This window comes from Tubulanus polymorphus, chromosome 1 (assembly GCF_964204645.1).
Source record: "Tubulanus polymorphus chromosome 1, tnTubPoly1.2, whole genome shotgun sequence".
Classification (NCBI taxonomy): Eukaryota; Metazoa; Nemertea; class Palaeonemertea; order Tubulaniformes; family Tubulanidae; genus Tubulanus; species Tubulanus polymorphus.
Genome location: NC_134025.1, coordinates 9,539,568 through 9,563,514, shown reverse-complemented (window position 1 = coordinate 9,563,514; position 23,947 = coordinate 9,539,568). Strand labels below are relative to the sequence as shown.

At 37.3% G+C, this 23,947-nt stretch overlaps 7 protein-coding genes across 12 annotated transcripts; 4 read left to right on the top strand and 3 right to left on the bottom strand.

The window, feature by feature from the left end:
* Nucleotides 1-964: 964 nt before the first annotated feature.
* On the bottom strand, nucleotides 965-9,528 carry LOC141909761 (triokinase/FMN cyclase-like). 3 transcript variants are annotated; one of them, XM_074800367.1, is made up of 17 exons: nucleotides 9,512-9,528; nucleotides 6,442-6,661; nucleotides 6,140-6,303; nucleotides 5,917-6,027; nucleotides 5,548-5,732; nucleotides 5,377-5,455; nucleotides 5,146-5,235; nucleotides 4,933-5,052; nucleotides 4,605-4,694; nucleotides 4,401-4,517; nucleotides 4,173-4,313; nucleotides 3,955-4,089; nucleotides 3,755-3,873; nucleotides 3,495-3,586; nucleotides 3,370-3,403; nucleotides 2,854-2,943; nucleotides 965-2,643 (listed from the first exon to the last, which is right to left on the bottom strand). In XM_074800367.1, exons 2-17 carry the CDS (start codon nucleotides 6,480-6,482, stop codon nucleotides 2,452-2,454), a joined length of 1,800 nt encoding a protein of 599 aa, XP_074656468.1. In that variant the 5' UTR covers nucleotides 6,483-6,661; nucleotides 9,512-9,528; the 3' UTR covers nucleotides 965-2,451. The 3 variants fall into 3 exon arrangements, with proteins under 3 accessions (XP_074656468.1, XP_074656484.1, XP_074656476.1); XM_074800383.1 differs by lacking the exon at nucleotides 2,854-2,943; XM_074800375.1 differs by lacking the exon at nucleotides 9,512-9,528 and having other exon boundaries at nucleotides 6,442-6,665.
* LOC141909781 (triokinase/FMN cyclase-like) lies at nucleotides 6,859-9,501 on the top strand. Of its 2 annotated transcripts, none has more exons than XM_074800406.1 (11): nucleotides 6,859-7,044; nucleotides 7,134-7,291; nucleotides 7,588-7,698; nucleotides 7,788-7,969; nucleotides 8,060-8,138; nucleotides 8,293-8,382; nucleotides 8,474-8,508; nucleotides 8,584-8,668; nucleotides 8,752-8,841; nucleotides 9,019-9,132; nucleotides 9,231-9,501. In XM_074800406.1, the coding sequence occupies exons 1-11, from the start codon at nucleotides 6,998-7,000 to the stop codon at nucleotides 9,278-9,280; spliced, it is 1,041 nt and encodes a 346-aa protein (XP_074656507.1). In that variant the 5' UTR covers nucleotides 6,859-6,997; the 3' UTR covers nucleotides 9,281-9,501. The 2 variants fall into 2 exon arrangements, with proteins under 2 accessions (XP_074656507.1, XP_074656497.1); XM_074800396.1 differs by having other exon boundaries at nucleotides 9,016-9,132; nucleotides 9,231-9,500.
* Nucleotides 9,529-9,729: 201 nt separating the features above from the next.
* LOC141912050 (N-alpha-acetyltransferase 20-like) lies at nucleotides 9,730-12,248 on the bottom strand. Its single transcript, XM_074803227.1, has 6 exons — nucleotides 12,126-12,248; nucleotides 11,293-11,317; nucleotides 11,045-11,135; nucleotides 10,821-10,950; nucleotides 10,360-10,496; nucleotides 9,730-9,982 (listed from the first exon to the last, which is right to left on the bottom strand). The coding sequence occupies exons 1-6, from the start codon at nucleotides 12,176-12,178 to the stop codon at nucleotides 9,897-9,899; spliced, it is 522 nt and encodes a 173-aa protein (XP_074659328.1). The 5' UTR covers nucleotides 12,179-12,248; the 3' UTR covers nucleotides 9,730-9,896.
* A 90-nt stretch (nucleotides 12,249-12,338) lies between these two features.
* On the top strand, nucleotides 12,339-13,319 carry LOC141898166 (hydroxyacyl-thioester dehydratase type 2, mitochondrial-like). Its single transcript, XM_074784021.1, has 4 exons — nucleotides 12,339-12,633; nucleotides 12,764-12,846; nucleotides 12,925-13,025; nucleotides 13,099-13,319. Exons 1-4 carry the CDS (start codon nucleotides 12,404-12,406, stop codon nucleotides 13,180-13,182), a joined length of 498 nt encoding a protein of 165 aa, XP_074640122.1. The 5' UTR covers nucleotides 12,339-12,403; the 3' UTR covers nucleotides 13,183-13,319.
* A 189-nt stretch (nucleotides 13,320-13,508) lies between these two features.
* Nucleotides 13,509-16,287, top strand: LOC141898164 (myeloid differentiation primary response protein MyD88-like). The gene is made up of 6 exons (XM_074784016.1): nucleotides 13,509-14,282; nucleotides 14,382-14,477; nucleotides 14,661-14,720; nucleotides 14,843-15,032; nucleotides 15,112-15,203; nucleotides 15,279-16,287. Exons 1-6 carry the CDS (start codon nucleotides 13,916-13,918, stop codon nucleotides 15,746-15,748), a joined length of 1,275 nt encoding a protein of 424 aa, XP_074640117.1. The 5' UTR covers nucleotides 13,509-13,915; the 3' UTR covers nucleotides 15,749-16,287.
* On the top strand, nucleotides 16,251-20,006 carry LOC141898165 (beta-1,4-glucuronyltransferase 1-like). Of its 3 annotated transcripts, none has more exons than XM_074784019.1 (3): nucleotides 16,251-16,306; nucleotides 17,313-18,437; nucleotides 18,897-20,006. In XM_074784019.1, the coding sequence occupies exons 2-3, from the start codon at nucleotides 17,367-17,369 to the stop codon at nucleotides 19,086-19,088; spliced, it is 1,263 nt and encodes a 420-aa protein (XP_074640120.1). In that variant the 5' UTR covers nucleotides 16,251-16,306; nucleotides 17,313-17,366; the 3' UTR covers nucleotides 19,089-20,006. The 3 variants fall into 3 exon arrangements, with proteins under 3 accessions (XP_074640120.1, XP_074640118.1, XP_074640121.1); XM_074784017.1 differs by lacking the exon at nucleotides 16,251-16,306 and adding an exon at nucleotides 16,675-16,780; XM_074784020.1 differs by lacking the exon at nucleotides 16,251-16,306 and adding an exon at nucleotides 16,858-16,868.
* Nucleotides 20,007-20,038: 32 nt separating this feature from the next.
* On the bottom strand, nucleotides 20,039-23,925 carry LOC141898163 (RNA polymerase II-associated factor 1 homolog). The gene is made up of 13 exons (XM_074784015.1): nucleotides 23,730-23,925; nucleotides 23,354-23,446; nucleotides 22,980-23,101; nucleotides 22,773-22,839; nucleotides 22,462-22,563; nucleotides 22,046-22,151; nucleotides 21,885-21,953; nucleotides 21,698-21,801; nucleotides 21,497-21,613; nucleotides 21,083-21,208; nucleotides 20,818-20,920; nucleotides 20,650-20,728; nucleotides 20,039-20,562 (listed from the first exon to the last, which is right to left on the bottom strand). Exons 1-13 carry the CDS (start codon nucleotides 23,789-23,791, stop codon nucleotides 20,153-20,155), a joined length of 1,560 nt encoding a protein of 519 aa, XP_074640116.1. The 5' UTR covers nucleotides 23,792-23,925; the 3' UTR covers nucleotides 20,039-20,152.
* Between the last annotated feature and the right edge of the window lie 22 nt (nucleotides 23,926-23,947).

Sequence of the window (23,947 nt, the reverse complement as noted above, 5' to 3'; positions counted from 1 at the left end):
CGATCGCCATCGATCGTTGTGATACAGAACTAAATCAGATTTACTAGAGTCGCGATAAACGCAACAACTTAACATACATAAATATAACTTAAGAAATATCATAATTTCTATGCCTAAATTCGTCAGATTTTATCTTCAAGATCTGTATATGTATATATGCTCATATAGCCATTAGATTTTCAAAATTCTATCATATGTATGAATTGTGACTTTATTAAGGAATAATAGAATTTTTGATCTCAGTCACTGTTGGTAAAGCGATCTTGATAAATGTATATACTAACCTCCTAAAATCCTCCGGATGATGTGATCGAGACTCGGGCTGTAGTAGTTTCACAATCCAAATGAACGCTTAATGAGGCAAATGTTTAACATAAACTCAGAGAAACGTCAGAAGGCAAGAGGTTTTTAAACATAACGCCTGCAGCTGAATGAAAATAACTTATTCTTCAGGGGTGCGCAATTTATTCCTGGAAATTGTCCAAAATCTGTCAATTCAATAAGTGAACGAAATTGATCGCTTGGTATGAATTCCAAGCTCTAAATCGCTAAAGTGATGTTCTGAACATTTTAATCCGTAGCATATGTCCACGTCTGCCTTCTGCTCAAATCCTTTGTAAATTTGCGCAAAAAAACGTTCGTTTTAACCAGAAATATCAACAGCTCTCGCCGCCCTAATCATTGAAAGCTGTTGGAAAAAAAGGTAGGTTAGGCAGGAAGATAAACTAGTTTTCGCGAGAAATTGAAGAAAATCAACAAGGATCGGTAAGCGAACGATGAGGCCAATTATTTACACGCAAAATATTTTCTAATGAAGAAACGTGAGCGCGATACACACATCGGGAGAAAATGGTCGAGTTCCAAAAACAACAAAAATATAACATAAAAGAGATGATCTATAATACTGATATTATTTTGATAATTCAAATGTTTATTTATTCGTTTCAGAATATTGAATGACTACTTTTAAGACAGAGCGTATAAATTACACACAGTTTAGAGAATATCTTTATTTTTCATAATAAAATATACCGGTACAATTTCTGGACCCATAGGCGGGTTCGATAAACTTTCGAAATATAAATAAATATGGCACATAATCTAATCGACTAAAGCCGCGATCACGAGTGTTTTATAATCGGTTACATTATGCAGATATTTTGGAAAAGTGTACCGCAATATTTGCAAACATATCATCTCAGAATATTTGGAAAAGCTCCAATTAAAACGAAGCAAATGCAAAAAGTCCGCGAATATAACGCGTTCCACCTTGCACTGGAAAGGGCTAAAATAAATACAAATTGTATTTATTATTAATTCAGATGATTTGCACTTGATACAAAAACAATTTCAGCTACTAAGTTTCATAATAAATGGGGTTTATCGTGTGCGCACCGTTAATCCGTGACGTATGTCAGGGACGTATAAGCTTATATATCCATGGTAAAACAAACAATATACCTGAAGGCTACACGTAAACCACCCGTACATCATGAATTTCCATTTAACAGAATTGACAAATAAGATGCATTGAAAACCTCCATTTTAAATTCGAAATCAGGCAGTTAGATTAGAAACAAACTACCTGGTACCCCAAATTAACAACTGTTAGTTTTCGAGCGTGTAAGTATATGTACTAGGCAACTAGAAGTAAATACACACACGTATAACATCGATTAAGACGCCGCCGAACGAATACCGCTTTAACACCTGTTTTGGTTGAGCTAATTACATAAAAGAAATACGTAGAAGTATCCAGACAAAACATAATCCAGCAAATACCGAACTTCGCGGAGGGAAAGCGGCTTCTTTACGAAACGTTTGCATTTGCATGACAGTGCCAAACAAGGGCTAGAAGAACAAACGTGGTGCCGAGTTCAGTTCATTCATACGTACGTACTAGATAAATGAAACACAATTAGTTTTAAATCAAGTGCCACAATTTGAGGTATCTTTATTAGACAACGCAACGTAAAGCGTGTAAAATAGCATTCTATCTGATGAGATATACACCGTATAGTTTGACAGTATAGATACATAAACTTCTAAGCAGAAGTTGTGGCAACTGTTCGAAATCAAAGATCCCATATATTCCGCACAGTGAGTGTATTCATAATATATACATGAATGAATTGAAAAAAGAAGCTTTTTCTACAAATAGCACAAATTCATTCTGAAAATAAAATTGATTTCATCAATCTACATATTGACTATTTATCGACCTTTTATATACATTTTTTTGTCATGATAAAACACAAAAATTATTTTGTTATACAATATAAAAAAACTTTCATTTCTATCATCATGAAAAATTTATATGCATCAAAGTTCAGGAACAGTCCTTACATTATAATTAGATACAGATAACATTTCGTTTATTACAGACTCTAAAGTGGCATGCCGAATAGCACATGTTTCTTAAATTTCACATAAAATACAGTAAATATTAGTCTATTCAACAATTGCTGCTTGAAAACTTGCTGATAATTTATGCTGTTTTAACACTTCGGCTATCGATTTGATCCAGATAGAGACTGCCACTGCTCCCGGATCTGGATGATTCAAACGATCGACGCTCACGTAACTAGCGCGACCAGCTTGCGCTCGCATTTTCTCGGTTGCCTGCGCGGCTGCTTCAGTTTCCTTCAAATAAAACGAAAGACGGGTCACAATTCAAACACCACTTGTAAGTTCATATTTTTTGGACTTCGATCCAACAACTCGATGGCAGATTTCAACACAACATATTTAGCCCGAATAATCAAGAGATTTAATTAAGAGAGTCAATAATAGGTTCTTTGAATTTTTTAATATAGATGTTCAATCAAATTCTTAAGATATTAGTATCATTACCTTGATGATACTCTCTAGGGATTGATCGAATGGTAAACAAGTGGCAACGCACTTCACCATACTAGAATGCGCAGCAAATAATGCATCAAGCTGAAAATATGGTGAGAAAAATCATTTTCAAAAACATATCAGCAGAAATTCACTAGTGCATGGTTCCCACAGTTATATGAATTCAAAATTCCCAAGTTTTTCCCAAGTATTTCATGGGTGATTTTTCAATTTTCCCAAATGGAAATGAACACATATCATCATGCTACAGTCAACATTTTAGTGGTGACTGGTTGATAAAGGTGATTTTCAAGGGAAATCACTGAAGATAGTTGCCCTTGGCAAATGCAGTACGTGAAATGTAATGAATTTCCCAAATATTTCCCTGATTTGAGGACAATTTTTCAAATTCCCAAATATTTCCAAACCGGGAATTATTATTTCAAAATTCCCAAGTTTTTCCCAATTTCCCTGCTCTGTGGGAATCATGCAAGTGAATAGCAATAACACATCATCACAAGCACCTACCATTGTCCTATCTCCCTGTTCAGCACCACCATATCTATAAGTTTTGAACAAAATTTTCACATCAGTAAAAGATCCCTTTAATGAGTGGCAGGTGGAAAAAATCAGGACAATTACGCATAACCTACCGTGACATTGCAGCAATGCCTTGTTGAAAGGCTGTTAGCCAATCATTCATACGTAGAGCAGGAGCACTAGCAGAAAGAAAGAGACTGTAAAGCTAAAATCGGAAAAAATAGGATTTATTCATTACATACATACCACAGGCATTATTGGATATACATATAATGAACACCCAGTGGAAATGGCAAATTCTTAAAACTAATTTATCATGCATGTACATCTTAATAACAACCCGATATACTGCTGCATATGTACCATCACTTACAGCACCGGATGATCCGCCCATAGACTGTTCAACTATTTTTGCTAGTTTCAAAATTAGATCATGCGGGCAAGAGACAGGTAATCCTGGTGATTCAGCAGGACCCAGCTGTTCAAGTATCGCTACAAAAACAATTCATAATGATAGTAATGAATTTTCAAAATTAAAAGAAAAATAGATAATTCAAGAAAATGTACTCATACATTCAGCTCCTCGTTTATGAGTAGTCCCGCAGTCTCCATCGCCTGCTTCAGTGTCTAGATAATTCAGTCGACTTTCAGCATCAATCAGATCAGTACACATTCGATGAAGTGCTTCATAAATAATCTTCGCTAGCTCTACACGAATATGTAAAAATTTCATATATCACAATCTAGACATAAAAACCCCCATGGGTTCAATAATGGCAAACTTGACAAACCTGGATCAATAGTGTCCCCTTCCATATCTTCTAACTGGTTAATGTTGTATTCTATAGCAGGAAGTTTATCTGGAGTGATCCTTTCCATCATATCATTTCCGAGCATTGGCTTCATCCAAGCAAATGCACTCGACGTAGCATCTAAACAATAACGCAGCAGAAAAAGTGATGCAAATGTAACATAGTAATGGTAACTGATTTCTCTGATACTGAGGACAACAATCCTACCTAAGTATTTCTTCAGTAATGAATCTAAATGAAGTAAGGTTAAGGACACTCCAGACATGTCCAGTGATGTCATGAATACTCCGCAGTACATGCGATCCACTTGAACCCCAAGGTTTTCTATACAGCCAAAAAGAAGATCAACTTTGTACATTTATCATTCATAGCTTACACCTGAAATTACACATGTATCTCAGCAACCGATACCTAGATAATTCACAGCCTCTTTAGCTACGATGTTCAATTCAAGCATCGATGTTCCACCAAGATTATTTACCACCAAACAAACCTGATCACCTACAATAAATACATAAACAATAAATCTAGTCAAGTTTTTATGACCCAGTTCTTCATTGTGGATGGATTTTTACTCTACAACACAATCGAGTTTTACTGAAATTAGTTAACTTGAGGACCCAGCCTTAGTATACATGTATAATCCATGAGTCAATTTTCAAAATGCCTCATTTCTCTTGTATCTCATTATGGCTATGGAACTGGTTTAGGAACTAAACAAACAGACAAAACAACTGACCTGTTTTTAACTCTAAATGGGTTCCAGTATTTACGTCTGTCATGTGATCGAACATTATTCTAACAATCTCCTTAGCAGATGTCAATTTCATTCTCCTAACTCCGGCCTCTCCATGGATTCCTGTAGCATGTTAATGATCAGAACGATATACATGCATTTTCTAGTGAATAATTGCTAAAAATCTTGATGCAGTTTGGCAATATATTAACTCACCTAATCCGAGTTCCATTTCATCTGCTGCTAAATTGAAAGTTGGTCCAAATCCAGGTAAGCTACAGGGCGACAAACTCAAACCGATTGTACCTTCAAAAACAATTTAATTTCCAGTTGAAACACATGACAAATGATGAATATGCATTCATGCCAATTATTTAGCTAGGGCATGGACTCTAAAACGAAGTGCTTTTAGAATCCATGGTTGGGGTGAATAGAACTAGCCCATACCCATATTGGCTACTGCAAATCTAGTCACTCGAAGAATTTCCATCAATGATTTGTTTGCTTCAGCCATTGCACCCGCTATCTATATGCAAAAGATTTCAATGTACATAGTGTTGAATCTATAGTATATTAGTTGTCAATTTTTGTTCATCAACTCATTTATGAGAACAGCACCTTATGAATCAGCACAGTACCACAAAGTCCTCGTCTACCAGCCGTTTTATCCTGGGTAGTCAGTGCACAATCCTCCCCGACAACAATCATTTCAACTAGAATTCCTTCGGTTTTAGCTCGCTCCGATGCGATGCCAAAGTTCAATTTGTCACCAGTGTAATTCTTTACGATCAAAAGGATGCCACCTACAATATATAAGTGAGTATCGTGAGTTGCTTTCCACATCAGATAGACTATGTTATGTGTTTAAATCTGATCAAGCCACTCTCCAGTTTGATTCTAGGGGTTATATATTAGTAGTGGTCAGGTATGGTAAGGGACCAAATGAACATGTTTGATTTTAGTACTGGTGATTTTGGTGGTTTTTACCTGGATTATCCTTCCCAGCGGCTCTTATAGCAGCTAGAATACTGTCGGGTGGGGGTGAAGAAAACACAGCACCAGCTACTGCCGCAGTCAGCATGCCTTTGCCAACGTATCCTTAAATAAAGGCATAGGATACGTATGAAGTTTGAATTAAAAGCCTGAATGAGGAGACAATAATGGGTAGGCTTCGATACTATTTAATAAAACTAGTGAATCTTCCTACTACCTGCATGAGCAGGTTCGTGTCCTGAACCTCCACCGGAGATCAAGCAAACCTTGCCGGCTGCCCTCAATTCACCAACATCGGCTCGGATTACTACTCTATGTCCTTCCAGAAGCTTTAAACCTGGGTTACAAGCTACTATTCCTTCCAAACAATCATCAACACAACTGAAATGAAGAAATACGATGCATGAAATACCATACATTCGTGAGAGTAAGACCGCAATTCATCCAGTTTTTCTGAATAACAAGATAAGTTAAAAAGCAATAACACAGGGAAAGGCTAAGCCTATGTACTAAAATTACCTGTCCACTTCATTGATGATTTTCTTGCTAATTTCTGCCATATTCGAGTGTAATACTTATCAAACAAGTCCGTCAAATGAAGTCAAATAATTTATATATCGAATGATCCAGGGATATATAGCCCAACTTAATTAACAACCAGGAAACGACCTTTTGACTTTTTCACTGCTATATGCTCAATCACAGCTGTGACAGTTCAACTTAAAGATATATCACTATACTAGAATTAAAGAAAAGCCTATTTTACTTTTTGGATAACAATCAAACCTCTTTTTAAGGCCGATTAATCTATTAAAACCAGTTTGTTATCAGTTCGGTCTATTTGACACAAACCAGGAAGTAGTTTTTCGAAAAATTGTTCAAGCGACGCTGTAACGAATCGTTCTCTGAACAGTATTCATTCAAGGTCGTAGCGACGTTTGTTTACATTACCTGGTTCAGCTGTCATCGCTTATCATTTGGGTTATCGCAGTTTTTTTCATGTGAAATACTATTGATTACGGGTAATATTGAATCACCCGTGGGTGTTGCATTGTATTGAAGTCGATTCAAATGCATGACACGCAATAACATGGAGAAAAAGATTATCAATAATCCAAATAGGTAGGCCTGCTTTTGAAGGCTGAGTGTTCTCCCAGTAATAAATTCATCCCCATGCTTGCGTAACCAGATTCTGGTCTTATTTCATATAGATGTGTATCAGATAGTTTGGAAGGCTATGTTGCTGTGAATCCTGGTGTTCAACTTGTTAAAGGTTATCAAATCATCATCCGTTCTGATGTGGATCAGCTTAAGGAAAAAGTTGCTGTAATCACTGGTGGTGGATCTGGACATGAACCATGTGCAACTGGTAAATTAATTTTCCTATGTGGCATGATACCATAGTACAGGTAAACACTGTAGCTTGAAACCACCCTTCAAGACTTTTGTCACTGATAGTAAGATGATAAAATGTTTGGTGTTTATAGTAGTCCATTTTGTTAGTTCAGCATCAATTTAGATCTCTGAAGTCCTCTGTACATGTGAAGTCTAGAATAAGGTGTCAAATGTCTGAAGGGTGGGTCCAGGCAGTAGATTGATACTGTACTCAGCAATGGATGTCATCAGTCCTGTAAATTGGTTTGTAATACATTTTTCATTTTACAGGATATGTTGGACCTGGAATGTTGACAGCTGCAGTTGCTGGAGCAGTATTCTCATCTCCCGGAGCACACAGTATACTAACAGCTATCAGAACTGTCAGCCAGTGGTGTTCAGGTTTGTAGGTTCTGTTGTCTAAACCGTACTTCAATACGCAAAAAGAAAATACACGAAATCCTATGACTTCAAAATTGTATTCTATCTAGGTGTTCTATTACTGGTGGCAAATTATACTGGCGACCGTTTGAATTTTGGATGTGCTGCTGAACAGGCCAAAATAGAAGGTTACAATGTAGAAAGTGTCACTGTTGGCGAAGACTGTGCACTGGAGAATGTCAGTAAAACAGCCGGTCGCCGAGGTCTCAGCGGTCAAATCATTATGTTCAAGGTATGATACTATATTTCATTTAATATATCTTTTAGTATATTTGATTAGTTCATCGATGTTTTGTTACTTTCTTCAATAATAAACATACAGATTATGGGTGCAATGAGTGAGGCTGGCAAACCCTTAGAAGAGATGGTTAGGGTTGGGAGTACAATATGCACTCGCCTAGGTATGTTTCTATGATCACTATTTCAAGATTAATTTGTTCATTAGTTGCAATGTTTTATGATAAAAAATAATTTATCAATCAGTTTATCTATTCATGTTTCGATGTATTTCATAAATCTATGCTGGATATCTTACAAATCTATCTCTATTTCAAGGGACTATTGGTATGGCTTTAACTGCATGCTGTTTGCCCGGTGGAAGACCAACGTTCAATGTCAAGGATGATGAAATAGAATTGGGACTTGGTAAAATCTATAATCATTATGCAGACATATCGAATCAATCAACATATATTTTCAAATCAATCAGATAGATTCTGTTATTCCATTTTTACAGGAGCTCATGGTGAGCCCGGAGTGAAGCCACTGAAGGTAACAACGGAACTAAAAGCCAATTTAATCATTCTCATGTTTTAAGGCGCAATCTACATATGACTGTATTTACAGATAACTAACACCAAGGAGACTGTGCAAGTAATGCTGGATCATATGCTGAATTTAGATAATCAATCACATTTTGTTGTAACGAAGGGTAAATCTCTATCAGTTCAAGCGACAATTTTCTATATTAATCTCTCGATCGGCAAAACTAATCTCTTCATGATTGATTTGTAGATAAAAGAGTTGTAATGCTAGTCAATAATCTTGGATCGATGACTCAAATTGAACAGTACACTATCATAAAAGAAGCAGTTAACTATCTACGTAAGTTTTAAAGTGATCATTCATACCTTAACAAGAATCTGAAATTCTTCTTTGATTACAACTTCAACTTGATTCATATAAGTTAATGAAAAGGTAGTCCCTAGCAATCGGTTTGAAACTCTGGCAAGTAGGTATATCGAGACTATATGTTTACCGTATTACATTTATTTTCAGAAGATAAAGGAATAAATATTTTGAGAATTTATACTGGCAGAATAATGACAACATTGGAAATGTCTGGTTCATCGATTACTCTTCTAAATATCACTGATGAAATTTTGAGATATCTAGGTACGGAAATAGGATTGGCTCGCATATATGCATGAATTACTGATAATAAATCTCAAATGTTGTAAAATTGAAATTAACAGCAAGCTTTTTTTTTTCAGACGCTCCAACATCTGTTCCATCTTGGCCAAAAATTTTTAAAACCGGCTAGGGAATATTTCTTGGGAACTTTCATTAATTGAATGATTCAAATGGTGCTTTAAGGTGTAGCAACCTGTTCTTTTAAACTAGAAATTGAAATATTCTAGTCATTCATGTTTTAGAGCGGTATTTTTTATGATTTGGATACTACGAGATCATAACTCAATGTTCATATGATCCTTATTGAAATAAAAGGGCTCTCACCAGCATATTTCCAAATGAGCGAAGACATTTCACTTACTTTTAGCGGATCAATCTTTTCCTCATTATCCAAACTATCCTTCGATATTGGTCTCATCTGAACCTTGCCCAGTCGCTCTGGGAAGCAGTGAACATAATCGTTGCAGTCATGGTTCCCTCAGACATGCGTTATCAAAAGAATATGCATCCATGAAAAACATTCATGCAGCACGAATCAAAAAACACTGTATGTAATACAACATGTGAAATAGTCCATTTCTATTCCTAATATTATCATACATATAATAAATGAGCACAGAATGATACGACTCGAGTCCTTTGTACAACATCCTAACACATCATCAATGTCTATATTTGGCAGTCTGTATTCATGTTACGTGAAATTCTCTATTCAACCTGGATTGACTTATGTGTCTTCATTACTATCAATCCAGGTCAGAAGGCCGAACAGGATGCCGAAGTGGTATCATAGATTTCTTCTCCACGTCTCGCGATAACGCTTTCCTCATATCTGGAAACAAAGATGAATGGGTAATGTTTGAACTACTCAATTGGATGAAAACCGAAAAAATCTCTCGTCGCTTGTAAAGTGTACGTTAAGAAAAAATACAATATGATTCTTACTCAGAAAAATACAAGGGAGTTACGTGATATCAGACTTTCAAGCACGTGCAGTAAAAATTTGTCATAACGAAATTTAAGGGACTGGAAATATGAATGCTTTCACCGATATTTCATAACAAGCAATACGAAATTAAATAGAATACCTCATTCGGGGATGAAAGTTGGATTTGTAATCTAATGCAAGTACCCAATCGTAGGACACTATTTTATACATAAGTCAAAAGCAGATTAAACATCTTGAATATTTATCGGATAAAAACCTACCGTATGCATCTTCATCAACTTCTCCACTGTAATACTCCAGCACTCGACGATATTCTGTATATCCCAGTTTGTGATACATATTGACGGCTATCTTATTAGAGACTCTCACGAATAGATCCACGAAAAAACATCGTTTTCTGAAGACGAAAATAATATGATTCAGAACCTGCGAAATGGTTACCATGTCTTCATGACTATTGGACCCAGTTTTACTATTCATTATTTGTATCTAGTAGAATTTGACCATAGAGCATACTCCTGGTTAGTGAAAGATATAGAGAGTAGAATCTGCTCCGAAAGTGATCGTTCAACTCTGATTTTGTTATAAATATTTTTCTATCAGTACTATATAGTACATACAGTCCAACTAAGATATTGCTCAAGTCATCTGACTTGACCAAGGTTTACTGTATCAACCGACAACTGTCAAACTGGCCCAAAACATAAGCGGTTTTGCTTACTTATCCGAAATAACTTCTAACAACGTCATGAGGCTTCCAGCTAAGCCTAATCTTCGATAATCAGGAGCAACAGTTACAGCCGTCACATGTCCATGCCAGTTCTCCGGACGTCCTTCAGACTTTCCCATAACTAATGATAGAGGATGATGATAGCATTTAAGTCTAAATTTGCATTTCACAAGTTTTTGCAATGCATAATCCAACACAATTCATTGCTCACTTACTGTAACCCATTATTCGACCACTTGGAGATTCAGCTACCTTAAAATATTCCGGCCAGTGTGCCAGATATTGTAGGTAAAATGGTAAGCCATACTTATCAAATGTCAAGAATAAAATACCATTAGATTTAATTCCGAATTCTATCTTCAAATTGATAGTTTGATTATAAGTTCAAAGAGCTCTCACCCTCAACAAATACATTCACACATCCTCAAACTTAAAAAATAATTTGCGAGGTTAAAAAGGATACAGTCTCTGTCAATGGATCCAAATTTCTGGAAGTGAAAAAACAAAGCATAAGCTTAGGCCTATAGCATAATGTTTAGGTCACTTCTAATAACCCAAACTCTAATCCTAATCCTCAAATGAACCCTTACCCTCTTCTTACCCTAAGCCTTATCATTGTTATTCGCCACTATATCTTAGCAAATGATTACAATTCTTATTGGTACAAGGCACAGGCCAGCAGTTCCAACAAGATATAATTCAAGAAGATACACAATATCCGTGTAAGACGAATACGAAAAATCAGATCCCACAACAATTCAGCCAAAGATGGAAAGTTCTTGAGTCAAAGGTTATTTGAGCAATAAATGTTTCCAATATAGATATATAGGCATAGGCCTATTACTTATGATAGCCATTAGTCTATAGCCGAAAAGTTGCTCAAATATTAATCCTTTCACTTAAGAATTTTACATCCAAGCCTGAATTATCATTGTAGGATTGTTTTATAGTTGTAATCTAAAAATTATGATGAATGATGAGGGTCAAGAGTCAGATTGAGTAACATAACTAAATAGCATAGCATGAGACCTATCGAATTTAGTCTGAATACCAGTCGTTGTTACTGGTTCCCTACAATGTCTGACGCTAAAGTATCATACAGTTGTTTGTAGAACGACGGCTAGGGACTTGACTAGGACCGTGAGTAAGTGCAGCAACACTGTTGCCTACCTCACTGACCATGAAACTATATTTAAATTTGAGTTGATTGAAAGACCGAAGTTTATGTCTATTCATCGGTTTGATCGAGAAATTAATTGATAAATTCATTGGTAGCCTGAGATTAAAATAACGTACACGCAATTAAATCGAAACATGTCATCGCAAGTGAATGGACGAATTGTGGTCATTTTGAGAATATCTTATATACGACTATCACAAAACCAATCAAATCCAATAGTGGGAATCCCTAAATTCTAGCCACGGACTCGGACTAACAACTTATTTTAAAACCCGGAATCGGAATAAAAATATTGCTCAATCGCATCAAATGCAGCGAAGCTCACCACCGAAGGTCGTCGATCACTTCATTAGACATTGCAAGATAATGATGGCTGACAGTTGAAGCGCTGATAATGTTGAGGATTATTCGTAATTATTGTCCTCTGAACAATAGTTCGGTGACAAGAAGAAATTTACATATTTTTACCGGGCAGAAAGCTGAAATGACCAAATGTTTCACTCGGGATGAAGTCAAACTGTTTGCCTCCATAACTGAAGACACGAATCCAATACATTTGGACGAGGATTTTGCACGAAAAACAAGATTCGGGAAGTGTATTGTTCACGGTGTGTTGATCAATGGGTACGTAAGTTTGAAAATGGTGATACGATATTGTAATTGTTCATTATTTGAAATTAACGAATCTTGCCATTACGTTTCCATAATTGTTTTAAATCTCATCGAAAATGAAGCCTATATCGTTCGATTTTAGCCTGATATCTGCACTTCTCGGGACTAAATTACCAGGAGTGGGTTCTATCTTCGTTTCTCAAGAAACTGAATTCTCACAACCATGTATGTTGGATTTCTATCATATATTCTTTGTTTTAATCTTCAAATTGCAATTAATCTTTGAATATCATTTTCTTTAAGTATTTATTGGTGAAACTATAACTGCTAGCGTTGAAGTTGTGAATATTAAAAACAGAACGGTCACTTGTTCAGCAAGATGCATTGTACCAGAATCAAATAAAGTAATACTCTCGCGAGCGGAGTTTCGTATCTGAAGATATGTGGCCACACTACTAACATGGTTTTTCGTTTTAGATTGTTATGAGTGGTAGTGTCAAGTTGCTTGTGCCTAGGGAAAAGGTTTCTCCACTGAAGTCGAAAAAACTAGAAGACCATTGATTTAATTCTGTTCGATGTATAAGATTGTATTGTATATTTTTCTGATATTTTATTAAATAAAAATTCTGTTCGTTTTTGTATGTATAGCCAGAAATGAATGCGCGTGTTAAGTTCGCTTTGAGTAATTGTCCCAATATCAATTCAGAACAGACTCTCCATTGGTGGTTTTACCGATTCATTTGTTCTTTGGATTTAAACTCCATTCTATCTGTTGCATTCTAGGTCAAAGCAAATAAAACCTGTACATGCCGCGATAAAGCCACGACTAATACCATTCCAGAGATATGACGCACACTAGGAAAAACCCTGCCGTATGCGCGCTTTAGCATATCTCTTTATCGCTTCATATAGTCGCAGTACGGTAGTACTGTACTGCTATACTGAAAATGATTGAATTTGAGATGGATCATGGATTGTTTGTCAAAACGAAGAGAATAGATAACGGATGTTAGTGAGGCTGACAGTGACCATTACATTCAGATCTATAATAACAATGCCTACAGATTTGAAATTGTAGGCAGTGGTACTGTGGGAGCGTTCTGGCTACGTCTTGGTCACCTGAATTGGTCACTAATCGGACCATACGTCCAGCGCGGATTTATGAAATGGACTGGATATAAGTTTGTATAAGAATTGATAAGCGATTGATGATATAAATAGTGTTTTACGATTCATTCTGTTCAGTGCATCCTACTTATTCTGTGTTTATTGAGTTGGAATATATATATGCAAAATGGCAGCATCGCTTACCAAGAAAGCGCGCAATCATTTGCATGATATTCCTGTTAGTGCTCTTAACTATTTGACAAGGAATATTTTGTCGAACTTTCTCAATGTCGAAAACCCATTGGTAAACATATCGTGCGGATGCCTAGTAGACTACAGAGGTGTAGCGCAATGTCGTGGCTTCGACTATTATTCTATCGAGCGATTCAGGCGAAGTTCGGATCCGATGGGCGAGATTCTCGAAGATTGGAATAAAACAACTTTCCATCAACCGGATGATCCCTCGACGCGGTCGGTCCAGTCTTTATTAGATATTCTCGAATACTTAGGAAGAGAAGATGTTCTTTACGACCTCGACAAATTGAAATGTTTGGGTGAGCGTCAGAAGCTTTTCAATCCGCATTGGTTTTATCATCTCTATCTACTTTTTATCAATTTCAAATCATTTCATCTCCATCTGTGTGTTTTGACAGAAAATGACGTTCGCTTGTACCGTGATCAAGTAGAAGCACTACGATGCAGAGAGCAGGCCAGGCGAAATGCAATTTGCCCCCCGCAAGTTCCTGAAAGTGAGAAACTACGTAACTTCCTTGTGATTTTTGTACCGTGTTTTTAATTACGAAATACGTTTCTCATATTCGAGTAATAACTGTTTTGTTTTTTAAAATCCGGGGTTATTCGAAATCTCCCGTATGAAGGGAATCAAATTATATATAATGTGTAAAGATGTTAAGCGTATTGTTCATTTGTAGTAAGTAGCACCTCAGAAAATCCCGCCACTGAAGATTTCCACCGGTACACCGTCGAGGACGGTAAGTTTACTTCGTGTATATCAGTAGATTCTTACACTTAATGCAGTAGTTTTTTTCCAAAATTATTTTAGGCCTGTAGATCTCTGACAGTATTGAAATACATGTATAATCATTGTTTACAGCACATAACAACCGGATAACGTATTACGATGCGGCTGTATTATTTTGTGACGATCCGACCGACTTGGCAGCCAGATTTGTTCATTCGATGATTACCCATCTTGAACCGAAAGTGAAACTATTCATTCCGTCTCGAGATTTACTGGGCGGTGGTTACCGCGGTAAAGTTTCGTGTGAACTCATCGAAAAAAGGTATTGACAAACTAGCTGGGAGATTTTATTTTTGAATATTGAAAAAACTTAATAATACATGTATATACTTTTCATCCAGGTGCCGGAGGCTGGTGATTATCGTTACGAACGGCTATATGCAAAGTAAGGAGTGTGAATTTCAAACTCAGTATGCGCATTGCCTATCACCAGGTACGATTTTTTGATGCTTCCAGATTGGAAAATTATGAAGCTCGCGTACGTAGGTAAATAATGGTATATTTTCAGGTGCTACTGGAAAGAAAATACTCCCCGTTCGTTTAGAAGACTGTCCGTTGGAAGGTGTTTTGAAGCCGATAACACCAATCGACTTTTGCCGGCCAGACTGTAGAGTGTGGTTCTGGGACCGACTTTACGCCAGCATCAAATCGCCCCTGCGTTTAACTAAAGATGAAAAACGGCCCCGCGATGATTTCAACTCTATTCAGGAGTTAGATATATCGATTAAATCGACAATAACCGGTACAGACTATCGCGAGTTATTTGAAGATGCGTCCGCGCTTCCTTCTTTGCCGCCAACTTCTTCAGATTTTGAAATGATTTTGCCGGCGGAACAGTCGGAAATTGAATCACAGCAGTGTAGCCATGGACGTGATTCGATGTTCTGCAATTCGTGCCTACAGAAACCACGGAAGCGAATGTTTTTGGGGTTATTTGAATTACCAAAGATTGGTAAAAAGCAAAAAGAAAAGATGTAGTACACTGTACATGTAACATGCACTGTACTGCGGGTATACAGTTGATTATTGTTAAATACGAATCTTGTGGGCAAGAGTGAAATTGTCGTATTATAAACGGGTTTCGTGTTATCCAAAGCTTGATTGATATAAATATCTTAGCGCCAGGACATGCTGGAAATCATCGTAAACAGAATCGTTCGACTGAATTGTGATAATGAACATAAACCCTATATCATGTGAGATTTAACTTTTATACATGTGGAATTATTTGTATAATCAAGGGTAGAACATTGTTGTGTGATTGTTACGTCGTGGCATTCCAGAAGGAATGTGACCTGACCATTTTTTTGCAACTCTGATCCGCGCCAAAATGTTAACAGTTGTGTATATAGGCCTACATTTTAGATGAGTGATTCGTTATGCAAATATATTTGCTTTTTCGATCATATCCCTCTTTACTCACGTTTATTGCATCGCTGATTCGGCAAATCGGTTGGAGCGTCTGCGATGAGGACAGATATGCAATGGGTTCTCCGGAGGCTGGGACTTGGTACTTGACCGAAGAGTAATTAAAACGTGAGTTAACCGTTACCGGTAATAAAGCTTTCATAATTGGATAGTTTAAATTGACGTGGTTAAGGCAGCAGCCAGTGCGTCGTAGCAACACGGCGCGAGTAGACCCCAAAATACGTCAACGACTATATGAAATCCGCCCACCTGAACGACAAAGTGACTATTGCGGGTTGGGCGCACCTCTCTCCCTGACTCCCGGGTGACATTTTGTGACTCACCCGGCCTGATTGCCGTTCTAAACTTTTTGAAAGGATGATTATTCTATTGATATGCGATTATCTTACGGCGTTTCAAATTATAATACGAAAATGCAGTGAATTTGTCAGTTGGTGCATCCTTCGTTCGCGTAGTAGAAATTTATTATCAATAAAGTTTAATTTGGATTTTACGATATGCACTCTGATTCCGGTTTCGTGTTTTATTCTCAACTAACTAATTTCGGTAGATAGTACAACCAAACCAGGAAGTGAATATTTGGTAAGGTTATCGCTTGTTTTTCTCTAAATTGCCTTTAATTTAAACAGTGGCTTTTTAATGCTTTTCAACGACAGAAAGGAAAGTTAGGGTGTGTTTAGTAGAGGGTGAGAAAAGGGTTAAGCCAAGGGGTTGTATTTTACGGTGGAACTGTTTAACGAAATTACGGACCAATAAAACGTCGCACGGACGGAGCCCGGAGGCCGGGACGAGAGGGTCGGAGAGCAGGTGTCATGTGACAGACAGTAATGGGCTGTGGTGGAGGAGGCCTCATCTCATCACTATCTCTGTGTGATAGACAGTAATGGGCTGTGGTGGAGGAGGCCTCTAGTAAAAAAGATACCTCGATACCTCCAGAGGTTAGAGCACTGTGCACTCACATGCTTGTCCATTTGAATCCCAAATTGTGACAAGCCCCTGTGGTTCTATTGCTTAGAAGTAAAGCAGTGTTGGCACTGTTAGTGTAGAAACCATGACCATTACCAGCGTAGGCATAGCTTTTGCAGCTTAAGTTTTATTGGATAGATTTTTTCAGGTTGGAGCTTGCTGTGGTTGAAGTCGATGGCGCTACGGCCGGTTATGCGCCATTATGAATACAATTCGCGTCAATTGGTGTAAATTGACGTCGGGTCTCGTCATCGCTTTAATCATTTTACAGCTATTCTACGCGACGTTGTTAACGCAGTACAACGTACAAAAAGAAATCAACGATCGCGATCGAAAAGCGTTTCTCATCTCGAGCGAGTTTGACCGAATGAAACGCGTGTACGAAAACCGCCATGTCATCGATTCGAGCGGACATTACAGTATCATACCTCGTATATGGATAGGCAGCGAAATGTACGAACAACGTTTAAAACGCGACGTCACTTTAGTTATACATTGTTCGATAAATCGAATGTATCATCTCGCGGATATAGCTAAATTGTGGAAAGGTCCGATTTCGGTGGTCGTGTTCACGCCGGGACAAGACGCGATAGTCGCTATGGAACACATAATACGGCTGGATTATTGCGAAGGTTCTTTGATGCAGCGTATCGTTTTTCATTTCGTGGCGCCGTTGACGCTGCCGGCTCGCGATTTGAAAATGTACTCGAATTTAGACGATCGGTCGATTTGCCGCTTGGCGTTTCGCGAAATGAAAATGACGAAGGATATCGAGAGCTATGGTATACGCGGCGTGAAATATCCGAATAATTTATTGCGCAACGTCGGTATTCGACACAGTCAAACCGAATACATTCTCGTCGCTGATGCAGACCTCGCTCCGAAGCGGACGTTACGCGAAGAATTCCTAGAGTTCGCGAATCGGAACGATCTGTTTTCGGCGAATAAAATGCGCGAACGCGTCGTATACGTGATTCCCGTGTTCGAAACGATAAATGAAGAAAGCATTCCGTACGACCGGAGGGAATTGTTCCAAGGATTAAACGACGGATTTATACGTCAGTTTTACATCGAACCGTGTCCGAAATGCCAGGGTATCATGGATTACGATAAATGGATCGTGCAATATAAAAACCTGAAACATTCAGCTCCGTTAGATATAGCATATTTCAAAAACTGGTCTCATCCCTGGGAGCCATTTTTCATCGCTCATCGTAATATACCTTTGTACGATGAGAGGTTCATGCAGTATGGCTATAACAGAGTTAGCCAGGTAAATTCATTGCATCATGAAATCGAAAATGTAGATGTTAACCTAGTCAGTAGTTTTAAGTGAATTGCCGCCTTGGATTCAGTTTTCATGACCAGCTCTAAGTTTAATCCCTTGGTTAATAAAGCAGCAATCAGTTGCTCGAAAGACTTAACCAGCGGAAAGTTGACATAGTGACAATTAAAAATCCATTGTTAATATGTTATTTATCCGCCAGTTATCTTAAACCAACTTTTGAGCAACTTGCCCCAGCTGTCAGTAAATTGAGTTAATCAAATTAACTGGTCCAACAAGCTGGTTGGCTCCTGGAACTGCTTTTATAGGCTATTGCAGTATTAACTTTCCTTGATTTGGAATATTCGTGGAGGTAGCCTTGCAAAATCTATTCGCAGACAGTATTTCAATGCTTGTTTCTTTTCAAAATAGATGAATGATGTACTTTCTTTTTTCCTACTTTTACAGATATGCGAAATGTTCATCGCGGAATATCATTTTGCCGTCCTCAATCACGCTTTCATCATTCACATGGGGCATAAACTAAAACACGGCTTCCACGAAAGTAAACAAGAAGAGATGTTCAAAAATCGACAGCTGTTACATCAGTTTAAAATTGAACTGAAAACTAAATATCCGCAATCGTCTAGACAGTGTTAGTTGATCTTGATGACTTTTTAGCCCCTTTTGCCAATCACAGTTTTTATTACATGAAATCGAAATTATGTTTAATTCACAGTGCATCAATATGCACACCAGTATGTGATAGATGAGATTTCATCAGTTGATTTGATAATTCAGTACATGACCAATTCTATTGAATGAAAATCGTGAAAAAAATTTCATATATTTCCATCCTCCCCGGCAGGGATTCAAACCTGATGGCATGAAACCCTGTCACACTTAGATGATGTCATTATTAGCCCATCAGGAATCCGATTTCATTTTTACCGTGTATTGCCATTTATAGTTTATCCCTGAAATTTGCCCCTGTGATTAATCTGGCAATCTGGTGCCACAAGTTTTCTTGCGGTGAAGTGTGATACTCGTAGTGTGATAGGGTGTCGTGCTGCTGTGGCTGAGACTAGCGATGCCATTAAATATGAATCCCTGGAGGTGGGGAGGATGTATATTGATGCCATTGGTGCTTATTATGTAGTACTATTACTTATGTATATTTCATCATTCATTCATAATGAATACCTTCAGACATTCAAAATAAAAGTAATGAATTTTATATTTTTTAGAAAAATTGAGTTTTCTGTTTTCAATTAATTTGAGAAATATTTCAAGAATTCTGTGTACAGTAGATCTATGACAAGAAGATGCTGCATTTAATACAATAATGTAAACCCTGCTTGTTGGGATACGATATTTCTGACACCTTTTGACGATTTTGTGAAAACTTAACAATTTGCCACAGGACAGGCCCATAACATGGGGAGGGGGGATGTTAAAAGGAACTGCCCAAAATCTGAAAAAGGTCCGCATTTGAAAAATGAATTTTCAGAAATCGAATGAATATCATGCATAAGAATGATAAAATCTCCACTAACTACTCGAATATTGAACATACAATGTTTATAAATTCACATTTATTATTTTACATGCAAAAATATTCTACAGACGATATATAATTTTCATCGCGCTTGTTGCTAAGAAATGAACAGTATTTCATTCAGTCTGCACAGTTTTATAAATAATAGGCATTATATACAAATGCGTTAGTCACTTTCTGCTCCACTGCTACCACTACCGAATATTTCCTCTTCTTGTTTATGAGTCCGTCTATCATCGTCGTCATCGTCGCTTTCACTCGCGCTTGCCGCTTTCTCGTCGTCGCTGCCTTTATTACTTGCGGCCTCGTTGTCGCTGGCTTCGTTACGTTTTTCGTTATCGCTTCCCCGGTTGCTACCCCTGCTCGACGCCACACTGGCATTGTCCTCGTTATCGCTAGCAACAGCTGTTCGATCTTCGTGGTCGCTTTCGCTGCCCGAACGCGATCGTGCCGGACTATTTTTCCTACCCGCAGCTTCGTCGTCGCTTCCCGCATCGCTATTTTTGTCTTCGGCGTCATTTTGATTTTGCTCCTCATCGCCGCTGCCTGGTTGGTCCATCTGTCCTTTTTCTTCATCTGGAAAACGAAATTGATGATTATCAATTCAAACGCTCACACAAGTTGGTGTAATCATTTTTTTAGCTATCGGTATTATCAATTCACCTGATTTAATTCCAAATTCGTCACCCATGTCTTCCTCTTCTTCTTCGCCGGGTGCATCCAACATACTTCGTCGAATTTCCTGTTCAAAAATAATTAATTCAATTAACAATGATACACCTTACCCCTCTTATAATAACATAATAACGCGCTTTATTTTTCTCTGCCTACCTGAGCTCTAAGTTCGTGTTGATTCAAAGGTCTGTGCGTTACTATTAGTTTCGAAGTACCTTGAGGTGCCCCGGCAATTTTTCGCCTCTTGCTAAGTCGTACTCTGTGGAAAAAGGATCATAATCAGTCGTATGAGTTTTTTTTAAACGTTCGACAATAAAATCAACTCAATGTTTTTCACTCTTGAATAAAAAACTTCAAGCAACAAGTTAATTTAACGTATCAGTTCAATGTATCAGATACCCTCCAAGTCAACAGTTCTTACCTCGTTTCTAATTCGTTATAGTAGACAGCATCGTCTTTCAGAACAAAGAAATATGTTTCTTCGTATCCTCTCGATGCCTTATTTTTCACATTCCAGTTGTATTCTCTCGACAATGTGTATTCATACCTGAAATCGCCAAAAAAATTAAGAATTTCTTGCATTCCTAACGGACTGAACGATTGACTAAAAATAAGCAAATATCAGGGACCCAAGATAAGTTTAACTAGCACCGATTCAATCCATCAGGAAGGATAGGTTGATGATCAAGAATGTATGATGCATTTGCAGTGACTCTCATGGCCTTTACTAAGAAGAATCTTCTACAAAAAAAGTCTAGTGCCACCCAATGAGACCAGTGACCAATGACTGCCAGTCGGCCACTGCCCCTATCCAGGATTATTTGTACAAACTTACTCATCATCCGACTTATAATCAACAGCTTCATCTGAATCTCGTTTACGTTTTGTAATTGTATCTTCGGTCGGCAAGAAATATGCAACAAACTGGTCACCGCTTTCATCAGTCATACCTCTGCAAAACAAAACAGCGCATCAATCCATGAGTAAAATGAACTGTGGCGATGTTAATTGAGAAATCAATGCCTTTTGAACTAACCTGATCATAGCTTGTGACATTTCTTGCATTTGGGCTTGAACTGGTATTCCTTTTGGAGCTGGATCCGTATCGAAAATGACTTGAGCGCACGGATGCTTCCACATCTGCATAGAAATTCAAAATGAATTCATAATCAATCTATTATACAGGTTTCAACATCAAATATGTTTATGCATAAAAAATGTACCTCGAAGTCCGGGAACACAGGTAAAACATCAATAGGATAAACATTTGGTTTACTATAATGTGCGGTGATCTGCAATGAAAAATACTCATCATTACTTCAAAATTTCTTGTCAGATTTCTTTTTTCTTTTCTCACAGAAAAACCTCCAAAGTTCATTCATACCGGTTTTTTAGCCTCTTCAAACGTATTTTCTATGGCTTGTATCTGACTATCTCTGTCCTTGTAAAGATGATCCTCTGTAAGGCTCTTTTTGATACTGTATCCAATCCTGCATACAATGGTCAAATATAATGGTCTTCATAAATTTCACAGTTCAGTTAAATAAGAGCCAGAGAGGGGGAGGTTTAACAAGTCAACAACAAATCAGAAACAAATATTAGGAGCAGAAAGATATTGTGAAGAGTAACAACCGCGTGCACAATTATTTTTTTATGAAAAATCTTTTATGAAAACAGGCCCTGAACCACCTTCAAATTGGTATTTTCGCTGTTTCAATCAATATCACTATTATGATGGAAAATCATGGTATAATAGACTAGCATTTTTGCTTGTGTGAAAGGCAAAAATATTGAATGTACCTGGCTTCAACTTTGCTAGCTGATTGCGTGAATCGGTTGTATTCTGTGGAGATATATTCTGTCTTTCGCAGCCATGACACGTTCTTATTATGATGTCTTGATCTGCAATGAACAAACCCCAAATTTTACTTTAATAATCGGAAAGAGGAACAATAGATTCCGGTCACCAGAGCGGGAATTCCCTTTCTATCTATGGAAGAAAGCACTCAGCCACAGGAAAGGATCAATTTTAGAGTTAGATATATAAAAAGATATAGATAAAAAGTTAGATATATGTATTTCGAGCAAAAAGAATGAATACAAAAAAATACCTTTTAGATTCATTTTGTCCTTGATAATCTTCTTCCAACAGTTTTTCATCCTCTGGATCAAGATTGGCTGAAAGATTCAAAAACAAATCATGATGCAATTTTTCTCAGCAGCTAGATTTCAATCATCATCATTTTGCATCAAACTCGATTCTTTCAACATGAGATAATAAAGACTTTTTAGCAATCCATCAATACAGTATAACTTACCGTAAGGATCAATTTTGTAAGTATCAGGGTTAATAAGATCGATGACTACACCGAGATCATGTTCAGTCAGTAATTCATGTTTATAGCTGCGTTCAAGTGATGTCTGGTTGTATTGGACGTACCTTCAAATACAGACAATTGAAAATGATTTCATGATAATGATCTTTAATTGATGATATCAGTAAATTTTGGGATTGTTTGAGGACTTTGCATCAGGGTTGACATCAGTCAGTAACCAGACCATAAGATAGAAAGTAGAAACCTGAAATTGATATTCATTTGGGTAGGTTTCTTATGGGTTTATCATGTAGTTCCAACTTTCATCCGATAATTTGCAAGGTTTCTACTTTTGATTGTATCGTTTTGAAACTTACCGATTAGATTCAAATGGGTATGTGATAAATTTTGGATCGAATGGAATATCCGGTAACGTATTGTTATATTTCACACGGCAAACCAATTCAGACCTTCAAAGAAATTAAAAAAGGATGTTGCAATTCAATCAATATCAAGGCTCATCATACAAATGAAATAATAGAACAAAATACAACACACAATCTACAGCAGGGGCTGACAGGTCAAAAGGGTTTTTGACCCCAGTATCCTAGGTACTATATATAAAAAGTAGTTTTGTTATTTGGAGTCAAAAACTTTTTGTGTCAGGCCCCTGTGACACAATTTAATTTTTTAATCAAATTGAAATTTTTTTTCGATGTTTTATTTCGATACTTAGCACAGTCCTAGTTTTACCTCTTCTCGCCTCTTTGACTTTTCCTCTCCGACTCGTCGCGTCTTCCGACTGTAGGAGCCATTTCTCACATAACCAGATGATGCTCCAGAAGTTTTTACGAATCCAATGTTGACTTACTTCCAGAATAATTACCGAAAATGAGATCGTTTTTACTAGTAGTTGAAAGCAGTTTTTTACTTCCGCGTTTCCTATCGGTTATCGGTATTTGTCGGATCAA